The sequence below is a fragment of the Mobula hypostoma genome, chromosome 3 (assembly GCF_963921235.1).
Source record: "Mobula hypostoma chromosome 3, sMobHyp1.1, whole genome shotgun sequence".
Lineage (NCBI taxonomy): Eukaryota > Metazoa > Chordata > Chondrichthyes > Myliobatiformes > Myliobatidae > Mobula > Mobula hypostoma.
In genome coordinates this window covers 42,422,395-42,438,037 of record NC_086099.1, presented here as the reverse complement: position 1 = coordinate 42,438,037, position 15,643 = coordinate 42,422,395, and the positions used below count along the sequence as shown (strand labels likewise).

The 15,643-nt window shown below is 39.5% G+C and overlaps 1 protein-coding gene across 1 annotated transcript in view; it reads left to right on the top strand.

Moving 5' to 3' along the window:
* Positions 1-15,643, top strand: part of LOC134343338 (cell division cycle protein 20 homolog) — a 50,247-nt gene that overhangs the window by 24,834 nt on the left and 9,770 nt on the right. Inside the window, exons 4-8 of the mRNA XM_063042023.1 lie at positions 1,007-1,194; positions 3,467-3,561; positions 5,704-5,935; positions 11,113-11,238; positions 12,642-12,759. Coding sequence (XP_062898093.1) covers positions 1,007-1,194; positions 3,467-3,561; positions 5,704-5,935; positions 11,113-11,238; positions 12,642-12,759 — 759 coding nt within the window. The remainder of the gene's footprint in view (positions 1-1,006; positions 1,195-3,466; positions 3,562-5,703; positions 5,936-11,112; positions 11,239-12,641; positions 12,760-15,643) is intronic.

The window sequence follows — 15,643 nt, the reverse complement described above, 5'->3', positions numbered from 1 at the left end:
CCATTCTACCACATGTTATTGTAAAACTAGTATGGCTCTGGTTTGACAACCCTGAATTTGAGTTAAAAATCAGAATCATTGAAGTAGAAGCCACAGTGTAATAAATGCCAAATTCTGATCACTGATGAGGAAACACCTCGGCAATGAGTGAAATGAGCTGCATTGCTCTACCAAGTTGCTATTATATGTAAGTGTAAGCCTTACAGCAATTCAGAGGATTTAGACACAAATGTTGGACTGAAGGAATAACTGAGAGGAAGTTTTATTTAATACTTTGTGTTTGTACGTGATAATAGAAAGAATTACTTTGGATTTTAATGAACAAATGTTGTTGGATGTCATCTATAGTGTGTTAACTAACGCCACTTCCAATGGATTTCCAATGTAGTTCTCCCAATTTCTTAGAAAAGTCTTAGAGAGGGCCTTATCCACATAGGTTGAATCTGACTCTTACTTATTTTCTCTGGAAATTCTGCTTCTCTTCTGCAGTAGGAATCCCTTGTACAACTTTGGGGGCTATTGGTTGCAGATGCATCAGCTCTAGGCACATTCATGTTAATTCAGGGAATGTCTGTGTCATACTTAAGTACTGTTTGCACTCAAAATGTGTTAATTGCTCACCTTTATTTTGTAAAAAAAAATATGTTTCTCCCAGCATCTGAAATTTTAAAGTTTCTATTCTTGAGTTTAATTCCTTTTATGTCTTACTTTCCTTCTTTACCTAATTGTCAAAGCCCCACCCTGCCACCCCCCAATTCTCAATCCCTATTATTGAGAGTTGTAATTTGTAGTACCTGTCTCCCATTTTCTAGAATTCACTACTAAAGTCCTTCCACTTCCCTATCTAAAGTACATTTCTAAAGTACAATTTTGCAATTTCCCTCAATTTCTCTTCGTTTGGCTCTGTGTTTTTTTTTATCAGACCTCTGTAAAGTATCTCATAGTATTTAGCTATGTAAAACTGCACTACAAAAATGCAGCTTGTTATTGTCACTGTATTTTCTAGATCTTAATTTGGTCGACTGGAATGCTGCAAATATAGTAGCTATTGCCCTTTCCAATGCAGCTTATCTTTGGCACCCAGAGAAGGGAGTCCATAAGGCCTTAAATGTGGAATCTGGATACATTTCATCTCTGGCCTGGATTAAGGATAGAAACAACCTTGCAATTGGAACTACTGCTGCCCAGGTACAGGTAGGTGGATATTGATTATTGTTTTTCACATTTGATTTTATTGATGGGAAAGATTGGAAAGGAGTTTTGTTTATTTTCTTTAAAATTCAAACATGCTTCAAGTGTCAAAAATTATAGATTCTGTGTAGCTTGGGTGGTTGATGGTTGGGTTGATTTGTTCTCCAAACTTGGCAATTTACTTGCAAACAATTGTGGAATCAACAGTGCACTGATGATGTCTCCTTGCATGGTGACAAAACATTTGTAAGTAAGTTGCCAAGATTGGAGAACAACTCAGCCCAATCATTATTGTTTTGTTTGTTCTTGATAAAAGAGAAACTTTGCGTGGTTCTTAAACACTAGCACATTTATTAAGGGCTTCAGCTCCACACTTCAGCGCGCGCTCTCTAGTTCACCAATGTCACTTCCGGTTCCCGGTGAACCACTGCATTGCACACTGGGAACTGAAGTTCTTCATTATGTACACACATAACACAATTATGACTACCAGTTGAAGAAATAAGCCTCAGATGTTAACAATAATGACCGTATACAACATTCTGGATACATGTGCCAGAGTTGCCAGGGTGAGTGAGGAGGGGATCAGGTCTTGTCCTCAGGCCTGGACCGTTATGCCAGTTTCACTTCTGTTGGTTGAGAGACCATCTTACATTAATTACTCCTGTCATAGTGGAATCAATCAAACATTAGTTAGTTACGTTCAGACATTCTTGAGAGCAGGCACTTTAGCTTTCATTCTGGTGTGAAGATCATTAAGTTACATGAACAAAAATGCCATTACAAAGAAGGCAGGCAGTGTTTCTACTTTCTTAGAAGTTTATGAAGATTTGGCATGTCATCAAAAACTTTTACAAATTTTTATAGATGTGTGGTGAAGTTGCATCACAGCCTGGTATGGAAACACCAATGTCCTTGAATAGAAAAGCCTTTAAAAAGTAGTGGATGCAGCTGAATTCATCACAGTTAAAGCCCTCCCCACCACTGAGTACACCTACAAGGAGCGATATTGCAGGAAAGCAGCAACCATCCTCAAGCAACTCCACAATCCTGTCAGTTTGTTTGGATATGGCCCAAGTGTGGATAGAGAGATGCTGAAGTGGGCCGATAGTCCACAGACTTTAATGCGAACAGTATTTTAAGGGAAAAGAAAACAATAAACATTAGGCCAAACAGGGCTGTTAACTAAAACTCCCAAATGGAAAAGTAGATGCCAACACTGCAGCTGAAAGGACTATCTAAATATAAAACAAATACTGCTAGTCCTCAGTATCTGCTGACTCGACAGTCCAGTATTCTCGGGCAAGGCTGAATGCAAGCAGGCAGCGTAGCTTTGCTGTGCTTTGCTCATGTCTTGACAGGTGCTACAATGAAAAGAAAGGAGTTAAATACAACCATAATGAAAGAATAATTATCTGACATGTGCATATTCACAAGCGCAATTTCTGAATCAGCTGTGCAGCCGAGTCTGTGATTGTGACACATCCAGATCATGCTTTCTTCTCACTCCTGCCATTAGGAAGGAGGTGCAAGAGTCTCAGGTTCCACATCACCAGGTTCAGGAACAGTTATTACCCCTCAACCATCAGGCTTTTGAACAGGAGGGGATAACTTCACTCACTCCATGGACTCACTTTCAAGTACTCTACAACTCATATTTACACAATGTTGTCTTTTGCATGTTGGTTATTTGTCCATCTTTGTTGTGTACAGTTTTTCATTGATTCTCTTGTGTTTCTTCATATTTACCGTGAATGCCCTATTGAAAATGAATCTTCAGGTAGTATATGGTGACATATATCTACTTAGATAATAAATTTACTTTGAACTTTGAACACTCCTGAAGTTTATTCACAAAAATTTGAAGTGACACTGTTGGATATAGTCTTTTGGATGAAAAGATACACTGATGTGACAAGTTTTTTATTCTGTGAATGCGAACAAATCCACACCACTATCCTGAAGAGCAGTGGAGTTATCCTTGAGTCACAGCCAATAGTTATCTATGTTAACATCACTAAGATACTGATATCTGGACATAATTACTGCCCCTTGTTTTTGTGAAATTTTGGCAGCCACTAAATGGCTGCTGCATTTGAGAGGTGTAGGAATGTTTTTTATACTGTATATGCATAGAAAACAATACAGGTAAAAGCCAACAGCTATAGAAGATGCAGAAAGAAAATTTTTATTTCAAAATTAATACTTCAAAGCATTATAGAAAGGATAAAATAATTTTGTAAGTTTCTTAAAATAATTTTATTTACAATCCAAGCTGTGGGATGTTGAGACGAAGAAGAAATTGCGGAATATGCAAAGTCATTGCTCAATGGTTGGAGCTCTTAGTTGGAATGACCACATTCTTACCAGGTACATCTGTAGTAAGCAGGTTGAATATTTACATTATATAATCATTTTAATACTCATTAAGTTTTTACTCATTGTATATGATTAAGACATATGATTGCTTGAACGCTATTGGTAAGTAAAATAGCTTAGACCAAAGTATCTGCTGGGTCAAATAGCCAGTAACCTGAGTAATGGTAGGTAAATTGTCTACAATTTATGTTCTTATTACATAATACACATTTCGAACTATTTACCATCTTCTGCAGCTCCTCCACTGCCTTTGTGTTGACTGAGCATGTCTAATGTTACCCAATAGATAAGCCTTTTGCTATTGGAAGATGCGCTACTTTCATTTAGTTCCCATAAAAAATTTCTTTCCGAAAGTTATATTACTAGTCTTGTATTCTCCATATGTTTTCCATCACTAATATTCAGTATATTATCTGCTCTATTTTACATGGCTGTATTCTTATCTAAAATCCATGGTGAGTAACTTAACTCAGTGGTACAAGACACACTAATGATCCAAGGGGAACAAATGGCAGACTCCAAGCTGTTCAGATTTATTCATCTAGCACTAAGCACAGAACTATGGAATGAGCGGAAGGTCCGATGTGGACACATCAGCACCACATCCAGGGTCAGTTCTGGATTATGCTAGACTGAGAGATAAATTACATTTCATGAAGTAATTTATTTTTCCCCTTTATTTTATTTACTACTTCTCCTTTTAGTTAACTTACATAAGTTGAATGTTTTAAAATTAGTTTTTGTTTAATAAGTTTTATCTTATCTTATCTTTTTCAACTGTTTCTGAATGTCAAAAGGCCCTTTAGGTGACCCAGCAGTGACTAGGCCTCAGGGCCTACTGCTTGAGGTCTGGTCATTACTTGTAGAATGGATGTGGCATTTACTACCTCCAGGATAATGGGAGCATGCAATTCTCATAGGATTGTGCAACTGCAGGACTAATACAGGCTGGATTAAGGGGTTGGGTGATGATCAATTGCATTCTCAAGTCATGGGCTACTTCAAGTACTGTTTAGACTGTTAGGCATTCCACAGTTATTTGAATATTTGGCCTGCCCAGTGGTTTTCTTCCAGGTCTTTGGCATTCCACCCCAAATCGACTGGAGCAGAATGCACGGGGCCACATCTTATTGTTCATTGGATCTTGCTTGTTGGCCTTGTTGACTTCCGTCTACTTATCTACAACTATGATATCTTATTTTCATCTAACTTTCCTGTCATTCAGCCTTATTTGGGTATCTGTTGAGCATCCTCTCTCCATTTCCTCTTTTATAACTTCAGTGCCTAAGTGTGCTTCCTAATTTTCCTACTATGCCACTTCTCTAACCCTTACCATACCACAGTTATTTGGCTCAGTAGTGCTATTTAATGTTAGTATTTCTCAACTAATTCCAGGAAATTAGTAATAAAGTTATAGCCTCTTCCATATTTTGTAGGTAAGGATTTCACAGAAACTTCTATTTGCTTGATTACAGCGTTATTACATAACACCATCAGTTAGCATTGATATGTTGGCAAGTACTTTAAGGAATTACTTTTAAATTTAATTCCCTAAATTAACATGTGACTCCATAGGGGTAATTTTAGTCAAACCTTCTCCATTGACTTCTGGCAAGAGAGTGACGCTAATGTGTTCCAATGAAGGGCCAATTAAAAATCATACTCTATCTATTAACCATTTAAACTATATTACCAAAGCCAGAGAAGGTTATTATCAGCTATATTAATGATTCTGGGGTAGAATGTAGAGCATTAGCATTGGCATTAATTAATTAGGTTGAATTGCCTTTAGATGTGCTGTAATTGCCATGTATTTTGACATAATATGTTCAGCTACTGATCAAATTCATAGTTATATCAAATAGAACAAAAATAGTGATTTTAAACCTGAAGATTAAGATGTGTTGCCAAATGTAATTCTAAAAATTGCCATCAGAACTAAAGGATGTAGAGTGACCTATTATGAACAAAATTAATTTATACCATTTACATTATGTTCTTTATTTGGAACATGGAAGAACTTTTTGGGATATTATTAATGGAACTTCATATATTAAATAGCTACTGTGTTTTGCTGAAGTGGGTATGAATATTTTGGTGTTTCTTTCTTACATATATTTTTATCTGTTGTAGTGGTTCTCGGTTTGGATCCATTCATCATCATGATGTAAGAATTGCACGACACCATGTTGGCACTCTCTGTGGTCATGATTCACAAGTATGTAGCCTTAAATGGTCACTGGATGGTGCATTCCTTGCTAGTGGTGGAAATGATGGTCTGCTGAATATCTGGCACAATGATCCCGGAGCCAACACCAGTAGTAAACCAGATCTGACCATTAATAACCTAGAGTCAGCTGTAAAGGTGAATCCTGATGACTTAAGTGTAGTATTGTAACATATGTTTCCTTTCTATTGCTAACAGATTGGTTCAAAATATTGATTAACATTGTAGTGTCATAGACATATCATCATACAACACATCTTGCTAACCATCCCATTTGCCAACAATGGGTCTGTAGCCTTCCATACTCAGTAATTCGAAAAGTTCAAAGTATGTATGCTCTATAAATCTTGTGATTTGTCTCCTTACAGGCAGCCACAAAAACAAAGAAACCCAATAGAATTCATTAGAAAAAGACCATCAAATACCCAATGTGCAGAAAAAAACAAACCTTGCAAACAGTAAAAGTAAGCAAATAACATTCAGAACCAAAGTTCACAAAAGTGAGTCCACAGCTATGAAGCCAGTCATCACTGTAGCCGATCTAGGAGCCTGTTCTGGCCCAGGCCCTGCCATGCGGCAACAGTCCTGCACCTTTGAGAGTTCAGTTCATACATGCAAAAATACCAGGTCATATAGGCAGTTCAAAAGCTCAACTCCAAAAGTGAAGTTATAGACTATGGATTGCAGTGATCATATCCAAGAAAATGTGTGATTAATTTGCTGCTGTGCTTCACCGGCATCATCTTAAACCAGTCACACATTTCAGCTGTGTGTTTGGATGATTCTAATGATGAGAGAATACTTGCCTTCAATACCCCTTTAGACAGATTCCATCCATTGGGTGCAAAAAAGATCTTTAACAGATTCTCTTTGAACCTCTTTTCCCTTGTCTTCTGGTTTTTTAGGCACTTCTGTTTTGAGGAAAAGTTCCCTTCAGGAATACACCTAAAGATTCCTTCTCAGTTTTCTGTGTTCCTTGAAAAACACTGTCTTTGCAGTCTATGCAGTATCCAAGGAGTTTATCCCGAGCAAGATCCTGGTGAATCTCCTCTGTACTTTCTCCAGTTCAATGATATCCTTTCTGTACTGTATTGACTAGAAGTGCACTTAGTGTTCTAGCTGTGGCCTTACCAATGTCTTATAAATTTGTGCGGTAACCTCTAATTATTATATTCTATGTCTGGTAAGACATTATCTACCTACGGTACCCGCTTCAGGGTTCCCAAGATTTGTACAGGAGTGTTCCTCTGTTCCTCAACATCAGCCATTCATAGCTCTCATTTGTCCTCACAAAGTGCATCAACTGCACTTTCAGGATTAACTTTCATCAGCCATTGTTCTGCTCAACTCATCTCCTACACTTATATCCATATCATAATTATTTAACAAACAACAGTGGTCCCAGCACCAGATTCCAATGGTATACCACTTGTCATAGTCTTCAAATCACAAAAATAATCTGCTGCCATCACTTTCTGCTTACTATTATCAAACTTTATACTTAGCTTCAAGGAGACAGTTGTGGTTGAGAAAATGAGTCAAATTGCACTTCACTTAGCTGTGGTTCAGTAAACGTTGCTGATTCGCATTAGTCTGCTTATCAATGTGTTCCAGACTTCAAATGACTATATAGAACAGAATAAGTCAGACACACCAAACGCTGGAGCAACTTAGCAGGCCAGGCAGCATCTACGGAAATGAGTGAACAGTTGACATTTTGGCCCGAGATTATGTCTGTTTACTATTTTCCATAGATGCTGCCTGGCCTGCTGAGTTCCTCCAATATTTTGTGTGTGTTGCTTGGATTTCCAGCATCTGCAGATTTTCTTGTCTAGAGTAAGCCAGAGCTCACTTTGCCATGGGCTCAGCATCATAAGATTTTTGATTGGAGAAAGGCTAATTTTGAGGAGATGTGAAAGGATTTGGAAGGAGTGGATTGGGACAAGTTGTTTTATGGGAAGGATGTAATAGAGAAATGGAGGTCATTTAAAGGTGAAATTTTGAGGGTACGGAATCTTTATGTTCCTGTTAGGTTGAAAGGAAAGGTTAAAAGTTTGAGAGAGCCATGGTTTTCAAGGGATATTGGACACTTGGTTTGGAAAAAGAGAGAGATCTACAATAAATATAGGCAGCTTGGAGTAAATGAGGTGCTGGAGGAATATAAAGAACATAAAAAGAATCTTAAGAAAGAAATTAGAAAAGCTAAAAGAAGATATGAGGTTGCTTTGGCAAGTAAGGTGAAAATAAATCCAAAGGGTTTCTACAGTTATATTAATAGCAAAAGGATAGTGAGGGATAAAATTGGTCCCTTAGAGAATCAGAGTGGACAGCTATGTGCGGAGCAAAAAGAGATGGGGGGGAGACTTTGAACAATTTCTTTTCTTCGGTATTCACTAAGGAGAAGGATATTGAATTGTGTAAGGTAAGGGAAACAAGTAGGGTAGTTATGGAAACTATGATGATTAAAGAAGAGGAAGTACTGGTGCTTTTAAGGAATATAAAAGTGGACAAGTCTCCAGGTCCTGACAGAATATTCCCTAGGACCTTGAAGGAAGTTAGTGTAGAAATAGCAGGGGCTCTGACAGAAATATTTCAAATGTCATTAGAAATGGGGATGTTGCTGGAGGATTGGCGCATTGTTCATGTGGTTCCATTGTTTTAAAAGGGTTCTATGAGTTGTCAGCTTGTAAGTTTGACGTCAGTGGTGGGTAAATTAATGGAAAGTTTTCTTAGAGTTGGTATATATAATTATCTGGATAGACAGGGTCTGATTAGGAACAGTCAACATGGATTTGTGCGTGGAAGGTCATGTTTGACAAATCTTATTGAATTTTTTGAAGAGGTTACCAGGAAAGTTGACGAGGATAAAGCGGTGGATGTTGTCTATATGGACTTCAGTAAGGCTTTTGATAAGGTTCCACACGGAAGGTTAGTTAGGAAGGTTCAATCATTAGATATTAATATTGAAGTAGTAAAATGGATTCAGCAGTGGCTGGATGGGAGACGCCAGAGAGTAGTGGTGGATAACTGTTCATCAGATTGGAGGCCGGTGTCTAGTGGTGTGCCTCAGGGATCTGTACTGGGTCCAATGTTGTTTGTCATATATATTAATGATCTGGATGATGGGGTGGTAAATTGGATTAGTAAGTGTGCAGATGATACTAAAATAGGTGGAGTTGTGGATAATGAAGTAGGTTTTCGAAGCTTGCAGAGAGATTTAGGCCAGTTAGAAGAGTGGGCTGAAAGATGGCAGATGGAGTTTAATGCTGATAAGTGTGAGGTGCTACAGTTTGGTAGGACTAATCAAAATAGGACATACATGGTAAATGGTAGGGCATTGAAGAATGCAGTAGAACAGAGGGATCTAGGAATAATGGTGCATAGTTCCCTGAAGGTGGAATCTCATGTGGATAGGTTGGTAAAGAAAGCTTTTGGTATGGTGGCCTTTATAAATCAGAGCATTGAGTACAGGAGTTGGGATGTAATGGTGAAATTGTACAAGGCATTGGTAAGGCCAAACTTGGAGTATTGTGTACAGTTCTGGTCACCGAATTATAGGAAAGATGTCAACAAAATAGAGAGAGTACAGAGAAAATTTACTAGACTGTTACCTGGGTTTCATCTCCTAAGTTACAGAGAAAGGTTGAACAAGTTGGGTCTTTATTCTTTGGAATGTAGAAGGTTGAGGGGGGACTTGATAGAGGTATTTAAAGTTATGAGGGGGATAGATAGAGTTGACGTGGATAGGCTTTTTCCATTGAGAGTGGAGGAGATTCAAACAAGAGGACATGAGTTGAAAGTTAAAGGGCAAAAGTTTAGGGGTAACATGAGGGGGGAACTTCTTTACTCAGAGTGGAAGCTGTGTGGAACGAGCTTCCAGCAGAAGTGGTTGAGGCAGGTTCGATGTTGTCATTTAAAGTTAAATTGGATAGATATATGGACAGGAAAGGAATGGAGGGTTATGGGCTGAATGCAGGTCAGTGGGACTAGGTGAGAGTAAGAGTTCGGCATGGACTAGAAGGGCCGAGATGGCCTGTTTCCATGCTGTAATTGTTATATGGTTATACTTTATACTTTATTGTCACCAAACAATTGATACTAGAACATATAATCATCACAGCGATATTTGATTCTGCACTTATTTATGGTTATATATGGTTAACTTGAGGGGCCATTTGGCTTTATGTCAGCCTTTAATGTTAAAGTAACATTTTTGTACTTTAATTAATGTTTATTTAATTATTAATTAACACAGTATTTTGCAAAAGTCTCTCTCTCTCTCTCTCACACACACACACACACACACACACACACACACACACACACACACACACCACACGAGTAATGGGTGGTGCTGGTGCAGACACACCCTGTCCTGAGACACCAGGCATTTAATTCCAAACAAATGATTTATTGATCATTATAGAATGTCTCTTGGACGCTTCCCGCTCCCTCCCCTCTCCCTTCCCTTTCCCACTCTCAATCCACAATGGAGACCTGTATCAGGATCAGGTTTATCACCACTCACATATTTCGTGAAATTTGTTTTTTTAGGCAGCAGTACAGTGCAGTACATAAAATTATTGTAGTACTGTACAAAAGTTTTAGGCACCCTAGCTATATACTGTATATGTGCCTTAGACTTCTGCACAAAACTGTAACATTCCTATTTATGCCTTGTTAGTGGGGAATCAGAAGATGAATAACTTCCTGTGGGTGACTCACCTCCTTGGTTGAGGATGTATACAAGATAACTATCATCTGTCTTCCTAGAATTACAGTAGTTAGTGAGCTGGTTCTCTTAAGTTCCTGGTTAACAGTGGTACCAAGCATGTTGAAATCTAGTTTGCAGTGATGTAGATGAATCTCAAAGGCAGGTTGTTAGACTTGCAGCTTATTAGTCTATATTTAAAAGCTGTCTATTTTTAAATGTTTGCTAAGTAACAAAGCAGAATGCAATAGACACAGTCAAACAATTCTACAACAATCAAATAAAATTCTTTCAATCAAATTATTCTCTAGTACTGATGTATTCAGTTGTGAATGGTCAATTGTTCCTGCCCTACTCTTTACAGAACCCAAGATTGCCTATTCTATCCATTCAGACAGAACATTATAAAAAGTTTCATTGACTGTTGAATGTCACGGTGAACATATTGCGAAATAACATGGTTCAAATTAACTATTGACATTAAGGACACAATTTGAATAATTTAAATCCATGTTTGCACTTTCTACTATAACAGAATGAAACAATAGAGGTGGCAAGAAAATGAATCTAAAATTTAACAATAATTGAATATACTTTTCAACAGGCCGTGAACTGGTGCCCATGGCAATCTCAAATTCTTGCTGTTGGGGGAGGAATGAAAGATGGACATTTGCGTATTTGGGACACAAAAAGTGGGACCTGCATTCAAGATATAGATACAAGATCACAAGTAAGAAAAGATTGAAGTTTATAACATGAAGTTGGCATTACTGCATTTAACTTTGCAGTTAGGTTTTGTTGTTAGGAGAATTTTATATATTGATTTTGCTCCAGTGGTGAAATAGCTTGAATACATTGTGGCATTTACAATAATTTATGGACAAAGTAGAAGCCATGGTTTTTTTGTGCTTTTCTCGAGTGGCATCCATGCTTTCTGAAGTATGTTATGATCTGAAAAATTTTGGCTTCTGTTAGGTCACAACCATGATATTCTCATGCCTGGTGTTTTTTAATAGAAGGACGAGACATGCAGTGATGTAGCGTGTTCCTCAAGTGTGCAAAATGCACCTTTAATTTTTTTCTTTAATTTCTATGCATATCAATAATATTACCCCATTTAACACAGAATTTATTGCAAGTGTTCTCCCAGGTAATATGGAGCACTCTTTTATAAGGGGTGCCATGGTAGTGTAGAGGTTAGGGTGACACTGTTACAGCTTGGGGCATCGGAGTTTGGAGTTCAATTCCAGTGCCATCTGTAAGGAGTTTGTACGTTCCTCCTGTGAATGTGTGGGTTTCCTCTGAGTGCTCTGGTTTTCTCCCACAGTCTGGAGAAACACCAGTTAGTAGGTTAATTGGTCATGGTAAATTGTCCTGTGATTGGGCTAGGATTAAATTGGTGGATTGTAGGCTGGAGTATCTTGGTGGGCCTGAAGGGCTTAATCCGTGCTGTATCTCTACACAAATTAAAGAAATAAATACTCATAGACTACTTCTGGACACCAGTTTCGTTGCATTGAAGTAAGAGCAACTGCCCAATGAACTCCCTGTTTGTTTTCACATTCCACAGGAAAATGTGTAGGTCTGGTTCTGAGTTTGAGAACCATTGAAATATTTTGACAGGTGATAAAGCTCAAGGTTCTGCTCAGCTGCTGTCAAAGGCTTCCAGAGGTCTTTTGGGGGCAGGGCTTGTTCAGACTTGATTATGTGACCTGATTATGGAAGCACTGTTGCTAACAAGCACTTCACTGCTTGGATTGTTTAAGCCAATGGAATCGCTTTTCCAGGTCAGAAGAATCAAGGAGGTGGGCAGCGAGTTTGAGCAATGGAGCCCAACCCGGGATGAATAAAGCTTTCTTTTCAACAGATTTGAATCTCAATTTGTGTAATGCCTGTCCACCAGCAGAAACTATGCAGTGTTTTCAAATGAATTCTACATTAGTGATACAAGCAGAATGCGTGAAAATTATTCCTCCCATCTCTATGCCATACACCACCTGCTTGGAAGTGTGATCCCATGATAAAGTTACTTTTATGCTATAAAATCTCATGACAAAAGGTTGAAATGATCAATTTCTCATATGAAATAAATGACATATTGTGGTAATAAAAGTCATTTGTTTTCCTTTCCAGATTTGTTCATTGCTCTGGTTACCAAAGTACAAAGAGCTAGTAACTGGCCATGGTTTTCCCAAACATCAGGTCTCAGTCTGGAACTACCCATCCCTTACAAAATCAGCTGATCTCAAAGGTATGATATAGGCACCTTATGGATTGAGTGAAAATGTAAATATACCAAGAATTGTTCTAAGGGTTGTGAGTGGTGGGACTAGATTTATCATATTTTGCTTCTCTAGGAGTACATTTCAAAATGCCATAAGTGATTCATTGAAATGTAATATGATTACTAAATGAAATATTGAAGTTGGATTCTTCTTTGCTGTCAGTTGATTAAAAGTTCTTAAAATGTAATAAATAATTTTTATTTTACCATAAATATACGTATGTGCCTTAATGATCTGAAATACTTCGTGCTGAAAACACATGGGTTTTCCCAAGCTTCACTGTGGTAATCTGGGCCCTACCTCTAGTGGGAATTAACAGAAATCCAAGGACATGGTTCAGAGCCCACACTTCTATATATTGCAAGTGAAACCTCTATCCGTTCTACCTTGCCAAGAACCTTGCATACTGACCTCTACCTTGCCGAGGCACAGCGTCAACTTGCGGATACCTCCTCTTATTTACCCCTTTATCATGACCCCATTAAGGAGCACCAGGCCATTGTCTCCCACACCATCACCAACTTTATCCATTCAGGGGATCTCCCATCCACCGCTACCAACCTTATAGTTCCCACACCCTGCACTTCCCGTTTCTACCTCCTGTCCAAGATCCACAAACCTGCCTGTCCAGGTAGACCCATTGTCTCAGCTTGTTCCTGCCCCATCGAACTCATTTCTGCATATCTCAACACTGTTTTATCCCTCCTTGTTCAATCCCTTCCTACCTATGTTCATGACACCTCTCACACTCTGAAATTTTTCGATGATTTTAAGTTCCCTGGCCCCCACCGCTTTATTTTCACCATGGATGCTCAGTCCCTATATACTTCCATCCCCCAGCAGGAAGGTCTCAAAGTTCTCTGCTTCTTTTTGGATTCCAGACCTAACCAGTTCCCCTCTACCACCACTCTGCTCCGTCTAGTGGAATTAGTCCTTACTCTTAATAATTTCTCCTTTGCCTCCTCCCACTTCCTCCAAACTAAAGGTGTAGCCATGGGCACCCATATGGGTCCCAGCTATGCCTGTCTTTTTGTTGGCTTTGTGGAACAATCCATGATCAAAGTCTAGACTGGTATCTGTCCCCCACTTTTCCTTCACTACATCGACGACTGCATTGACGCTGCTTCCTGCATGCATGCTGAGCTCGTTGACTTTATTAACTTTGCCTCCAACTTTCACCCTGCCCTCAAGTTTACCTGGTCCATTTCCAACACCTCCCTCCCCTTTCTAGATCTTTCTGTCTCTATCTTTGGAGACAGCTTATCTATTGATGTCTACTATAAGCCTACGGACTCTCAAAGCTACCTGGACTATTCCTCTTCTCACCCTGTCTCTTGCAAAAATGCCATCCCCTTCTCACAATTCCTCCGTTTCTGCCGCATCTGCTCTCAGGATGAGGCTTTTCATTCCAGGACGAAGGAGGTGTCCTCCTCTTTTAAAGAAAGGGGCTTCCCTTCCTCCACCATCAACTCTGTTCTCAAATGCATCTTCTCCATTTCACGCACATCTGCTCTCACCCCGTCCTCCCACCACCTCACTAGGAATAGGGTTCCCCTTGTTCTCACCTACCACCCTACCAGCCGGGTCCAACATATAATTCTCCGTAACTTCCACCACCTCCAACAGGATCCCACCACTAAGCACATCTTTCCCTCCTCCCCCCTGCTTTCTGCAGGGATCGCTCCCTACGCCACTCCCTTGTCCATTCGTCCCCCCATCCCTTCCGACCGATCTCCCTCCCGGCACTTATCCTTGTAAGCTGAACAAGCGCTACACATGCCCTTACACTTCCTCCCTCATGAGCATTCAGGGCCCCAGGCAGTCCTTCTAGGTGAGGCGACACTTCACCTGTGAGTCGGCTGGGGTGATATACTGCGTCCGGTGCTCCCGATGCGGCCTTCTATATATTGACGAGACCTGACGCAGGCTGGGAGACCGTTTCGCTGAACACCTATGCTCTGTTTGCCAGAGAAAGCAGGATCTCCCAGTGGCCACACATTTTAATTCCACGTCCCATTCCCATTCTGCTGTGTCTATCCATGGCCTCCTCTATTGTAAAGATGAAGCCACACTCAGGTTGGAGGAACAACACCTTATTGTCCATCTGGGTAGCCTCCAACCTGATGGCATGAACATTGACTTCTCTAACTTTTGTTAATGCCCCACCTCCCCTTCGTTCCCCATCCGTTATTTATCTATCTATCTATCTATCTATTTATTTATTTATTTATTATAGATATATATATATAATTAATTTTTTTTCCTCTCTCTTTTTCTCCCTCCGTCCCTCTCACTATACTCCTTGCCCATCCTCTGGGATTCCCCCCTCCCCCTTTCTTTCTCCCTAGGCCTCATGTCCCATGATCCTCTTGTATCCCTTTTGCCAATCAACTGTCCAGCTCTTAGCTTCATCCCTCCCCCTCCTGTCTTCTCCTATCATTTCAGATCCCCCCTCCCTCTCCCACTTTCAAATCTCTTACTATCTCTTCTTTCAGTTAGTCCTGACGAAGGGTCTCGGCCTGAAACGTCGACTGTACCTCTTCCTATAGATGCTGCCTGGCCTGCTGAGTTCACCAGCAATTTTTGTGTGTGTTGCTTGAAATTCCAGCATCTGCAAATTTTCTTGTGTTTGTGCTCTACCCGTTCTATATTTTTTCATTATACTGTTGTCTAGAATACTTACTTTAGTGCTTACAACATTTACCTTGTACCACTGGCCGTTGAGATGCAGTACCTGCCATAGAGATTTAATAGAACATGTGTCAATGTTGCATGATTATTAATTAATATTTCTAAACACTTTATCGATGTTATTTACTTTGAAAACTACCTGAAAGTTGGCCTTTGGAC